The sequence below is a fragment of the Sinocyclocheilus anshuiensis genome, unplaced genomic scaffold (assembly GCF_001515605.1).
Source record: "Sinocyclocheilus anshuiensis isolate Anshui unplaced genomic scaffold, SAMN03320099.WGS_v1.1 scaffold1910, whole genome shotgun sequence".
Lineage (NCBI taxonomy): Eukaryota > Metazoa > Chordata > Actinopteri > Cypriniformes > Cyprinidae > Sinocyclocheilus > Sinocyclocheilus anshuiensis.
Genome location: NW_015546013.1, coordinates 856837 through 861561, shown reverse-complemented (window position 1 = coordinate 861561; position 4725 = coordinate 856837). Strand labels below are relative to the sequence as shown.

General features: G+C 35.3%; 1 protein-coding gene across 2 annotated transcripts in view; it reads left to right on the top strand.

Moving 5' to 3' along the window:
* LOC107698503 (cactin-like) overlaps window positions 1-4725 on the top strand; it is a 16889-nt gene that overhangs the window by 200 nt on the left and 11964 nt on the right. Inside the window, exons 2-5 of one of the 2 annotated variants that reach the window (XM_016499530.1) lie at window positions 2-166; window positions 1381-1551; window positions 1582-1933; window positions 2067-2162. In XM_016499530.1, coding sequence (XP_016355016.1) covers window positions 2-166; window positions 1381-1551; window positions 1582-1933; window positions 2067-2162 — 784 coding nt within the window. Of the gene's footprint in view, window position 1; window positions 167-1380; window positions 1934-2066; window positions 2163-4725 lie in introns of both variants that reach the window. The other variant, XM_016499529.1, reaches the window with a different exon arrangement.

The following is a 4725-nucleotide window of genomic DNA, read 5'->3' as shown; positions in this document are numbered from 1 at the left end:
CCCGCTCTCCCGGGAAAGGTCCTCGCAGACGAGCGCGGTCTGAGAGCGGAGGATCCGCAGACCCGAGCCGACACCGAGGGAGAGAGTCCGGCCACTCCAGCGACTCTGACCGCGACCACAGAGACAGAAGAGCACGATCACACCGAAGATCGAAAGACGGAGACAGGTACTTAAAACCATCATAAACTAAAAATCAAACAATCCTGTAGGAATTTTAGTTTATATAGTAGGAGTACGTCCGTGGGAAAGTTTAGAGAAAAACTGTGAAAAAAAAGTATGTATGTATGAACGACTGAATCAATAAGATAGAAATAAATATTTGAATATTTAGAACAGGGCTGTCCAAACTCGGTCCTGGAGGGCCGGTGGCCTGCAAAGTGGAGCTCCAACCCTAATTAAACACACCTGAAGCAGCTAATCAAGCTCTTACTAGGCATAGAAACTTCCAGTCAGGTGTGTTGAGGCAAGTTGGAGCTAAACTCTGCAGGACACCGGCCCTCCAGGACCGAGTTTGGGCACCCCTGATTTAGAATATTCAAAATAAATAAATACAAGTTACATTAAAATAAACAATACATTTAACAGTGCAGTGCTATAGTAACAAGAAATAACAAATAGCTTTTTATATTAACATAATTGCCCAAATATTATATAGTCATTTTTATTTCATTTTATGTTTAAATATATGATCACTTTATATTTTTGTTGTTTTTAACATAAACATGTTGTTAACATAATATATAATATATTATAATAGCAAACAGTTACACTTATTTGTTTCACATAATCTGAACTGTACAATGCTTTATATTTGCCTTGTTCTGTTCGCACTGTATTTGACTGATTTGAGTACAATAACTATAATTGATTGATATAGTAAAAAAATAAATAAATTTAATAGGCAACACAGTGCAAGTTTATTTATGAGGCACATTTCATACACAGTGGTAAATCAAGTGCTTTACAGAAAAAAAGTTATATTAAAAAGGTTCATAAGAAACAAAAAATACAATAAAAAAAGTAAGAATTATTAATAGTTGATGGCTCATTTCTTCATGTTAATTAACTTTTGTTAAACCCTAATACACTTATTAATGTGAATACACCTATTATAATTTAAGAAACACTAAATAGTTCATTTATTAATATAGTAGTTAATTATAACGGGAAAATTTTTTTTCAAATTATATTTTAGACATAATTATAATAGTTTTTTCAAAGTGTAAATTGAGCCTTCATATAAGAAACTATATAGATGCCTTTTAAATTTTCGGATGGAGGTCATTTGCATAAGGATGATTATATTTTGGGATCTGTGGCATCTAAAAGATTGAAAACTGCTGACTGTGAGAATAACATTTTTTCATTTCTTTGTTTAAGCTCTTCAGGTGATAGTCACAATAATCAGAAGAAACATGAGACGAAGAGGAAACACAAGGATGAAAAGAGCAGCAGGAGGAGCAGTAGAAGCTCCTCACGTTCCAGCTCAGAGTCCAGCGTGGAGCGAAGCAGAGCCAGAGATGGCAGGAGCAGCGAGAGAGAGCAGGGGAGACGACAGAGCAGGAGCTCCAGCCGAGAGAAAGACCGAGAGGGGAGGAGGAGAAAGAGCAGAGAGAGGGATCGAGACAGACGTAGACGCTCTGAATCCAGATCCTCGAGTTCCTCGAGCTCCTCTGCTGACTCTGATCAGGGTCAGGGAGGCAAGACGACACAGGGATCCTCCTCCTCCAAAGAAGACAAGAAGAAGCAGAGGGAGATGATGAAGGCGCTGGAGACCCCAGAGGAGAAGAGAGCCAGACGTCTGGCCAAGAAAGAGGCCAAAGAGAGGAAGAAGAGGGAGAAGATGGGCTGGAGTGAAGAGTACATGGGCTACACCAACGCCGACAACCCGTTTGGAGATAACAACCTGCTCGGCACCTTCAAATGGCAGAAGGTGAGAGAGATGTTATGGATAGCAGAGGTCAAATATGTGTTGATATTGCATTGATGTTTCACTGAAAGTCTGATTGGGACTTGTGTTAACAGAAATAAACTTCAACTACTGTATGTGTTTGTGTGATTCTCAGGCTCTGCAGAAGAAAGGCATCGGGCATTTGTCAGAAAAAAATCTGAAGGAGAGAAATAAACACATCCAGCAGGAAAACCGCAGGGAACTACAAAAGGTACTAAACATTTTTGAATAATGAGACATTTTTGGGGGGAACTGGGAATTTTTAAAGAAAAAGATTAAAAAAAAAATAATATATAGTTAAAAAAAACTTTTTTTGCTTATGTATCAAGTTTATATTTCCTCAAATCAGTTTCAAAATAAAAATCCCTGTAAGAATTTTAAAATGTTAATAAGTGTTAAAGACTAATGAAACAAATTTGAAATATTATTTTTGTTTACGGTGCTCCTCTCAGTTTGACAATTTTTAAAAATGTATATTTTTAGTTAACCTGACAGGAGGCACCATAAACTAAAGTGATAATATTTTAAAAAAGTTTGAATAGTTATTAGTATTTATGAACACTGAAACATTATAGAATTGGGAATGTTTAAGGGGATTTCGATTTTGGAATTGAATTAAGAATTAGACAGAATTCAGAAAGATAATATATACTTGATAAATTAAAAAAACAGGAGACAGGAGGCACACCATAAAGCAACATATGTAATAGTCATTAACAAACATACAAAGATGCTTATAAGGTCCGTAGTTCATTAACTTTAAAATATAATGACAGCATATGAATCAATTTTTTTGACATTTATAATATATAATATATACAGTGGAAATCAAAATTAGAGAATCTATAAATACTTTTTTTTTTTTTTTCTGAAATATTGGTAATCTTCATCGCTCAAAATTTGACGGAATATTAACTGGGTATACCACTGTTCTACTAACATGTTTGACAAAATGCATTTCGACAAAAACATTTATTTTGTGGAAAACACGATTGAAATTAGAGAACAGTAATCACTGTAGCATGAAAGACAATTACAACGGAAATTTTAGAGGGCTACAGCTGTCAAAAATTAGTAGCAAGTGTAGAGGCCCTTGCTTTGAATGAGTTCAGCGCAGGGCTTGACGCTTACCTTTTTTCCAAGGAGCACATGTGCTCCTAAGTTGAAAAATTTAGGGGCGCAATGCAAATTTTTCAAATGATGTGTTTTAGCTTAATAAGGGGATATAAGGAGACATTTACAAACGCAATTATTTAATTGATCAGAATACAGAAAGTACACAAGGTTTTTAAATAATTTTGCTTCAGACTCTATTTAATGGCTAATTATGTAATTATTTATAGTCCTATTAAATTGTACATTAGGTATATGACGGTATCAAATTTTCACAATAGTCGTTGAAGCTTTTATCACGGTATGGTTTTATCACAATATATAATTTAGTAAGTAAAAAAAAAACTGGTGTCCTCCTAACAGGTTAAATAACTTTATTAAAGATCTTTTTTATTTTATTTTATTTTTACGTATAGGTAGCTCTACAAAAAGTCTAATTAGTTAACTTTAGTTAAAGCTGCAGTCCGTATCTTTTTTTGGTTAAAAATGATCCGAAATCAATATTTGATCAAGTAAATAACCAGCCAGTGTTCAAAACTATCACCTTACTTTTTGCCTGATTCACAACGGTTAGCTTATAACTGCCACACACACACATACTCCTCAAAACATTAAATTCATCCGTGCTGGAGCCGTGCCGCCGCACAACCCACGCAAGCTAGATAATTCCGCACACAGCTGCAATTCCAGGTTTTCAAACAGAGATGGCGACAAAGAGGCAAAACTTACGGACTGCAGCTTTAAAGCAGGTTCAATATATCGAATCAGTCGATATATAGGTAGGCCATGTTTTAGGTTAGATTAAAACGAAATAAATAGCTTAAGTCTTTAAGTATTAATTATTTTGTGCTATGGTGAAGACTAAAGCGAATATAAATGTCTAAATAACTGTTTGAAACGGAAAGTAGCGCAGCTGCTTTGTTTACAGGGTTGCCGGGGTAACGGCTGCATTTCTGTCTCCGTCAGCGCCCTCTAGTGCCGAATGTGTGCTTTCATTCAGCGCGTCTCCTTCACTCGTTCCGCCTTCTCATCTGTGCTATTTACATTAAATCGTCGCCTTTTTAAAGTTCAATAATCATATGAGGCTTTATCGCTGTTTTTCCATAAATAAATTGAAGAAATTAATACATTTGTTATAAAGAGCAATGATATACAAGTGCTATAACAAGTCTCAGTTAGCTTAACGCAGTACACATAGCAAGGTTTTTTTTAAATAATATCATAAAAAAAAAACAGATAGGATAGAAAAAGAATAGAGTAAGCTAGTGTTAGAGGTCTTTTTGCTTTTGTTAATTGTATAATAAATGAAAAGAAAACAGATAGAATACAAAAAGATTAGAAAGCAAGTGTTAGTTTTTTTTGTTTTGTTTCAGCAAATTAATAGAGTGCAAGTCTAAAGGGGACAAGTGTTTTTTTTTAAAGAATAGAATTAGAATAGAGAGTGCTAGAGTTAGAGGGTCAAATAAAGGTGGAAGAGATGTGTTTTTAGCCGATTCTTGAAGATGGCTAGTGACTCAGCTGCTCGGATTGAGTTGGGCAGGTCATTCCACCAGGAGGGAACATTTAATTTAAAAGTCCGTAAAAGTGATTTTGTGCTTCTTTGAGATGGAACAATAAAGCGACGTTCCCTTGCAGAACGCAAGCTTCTAGAGGGCACATAA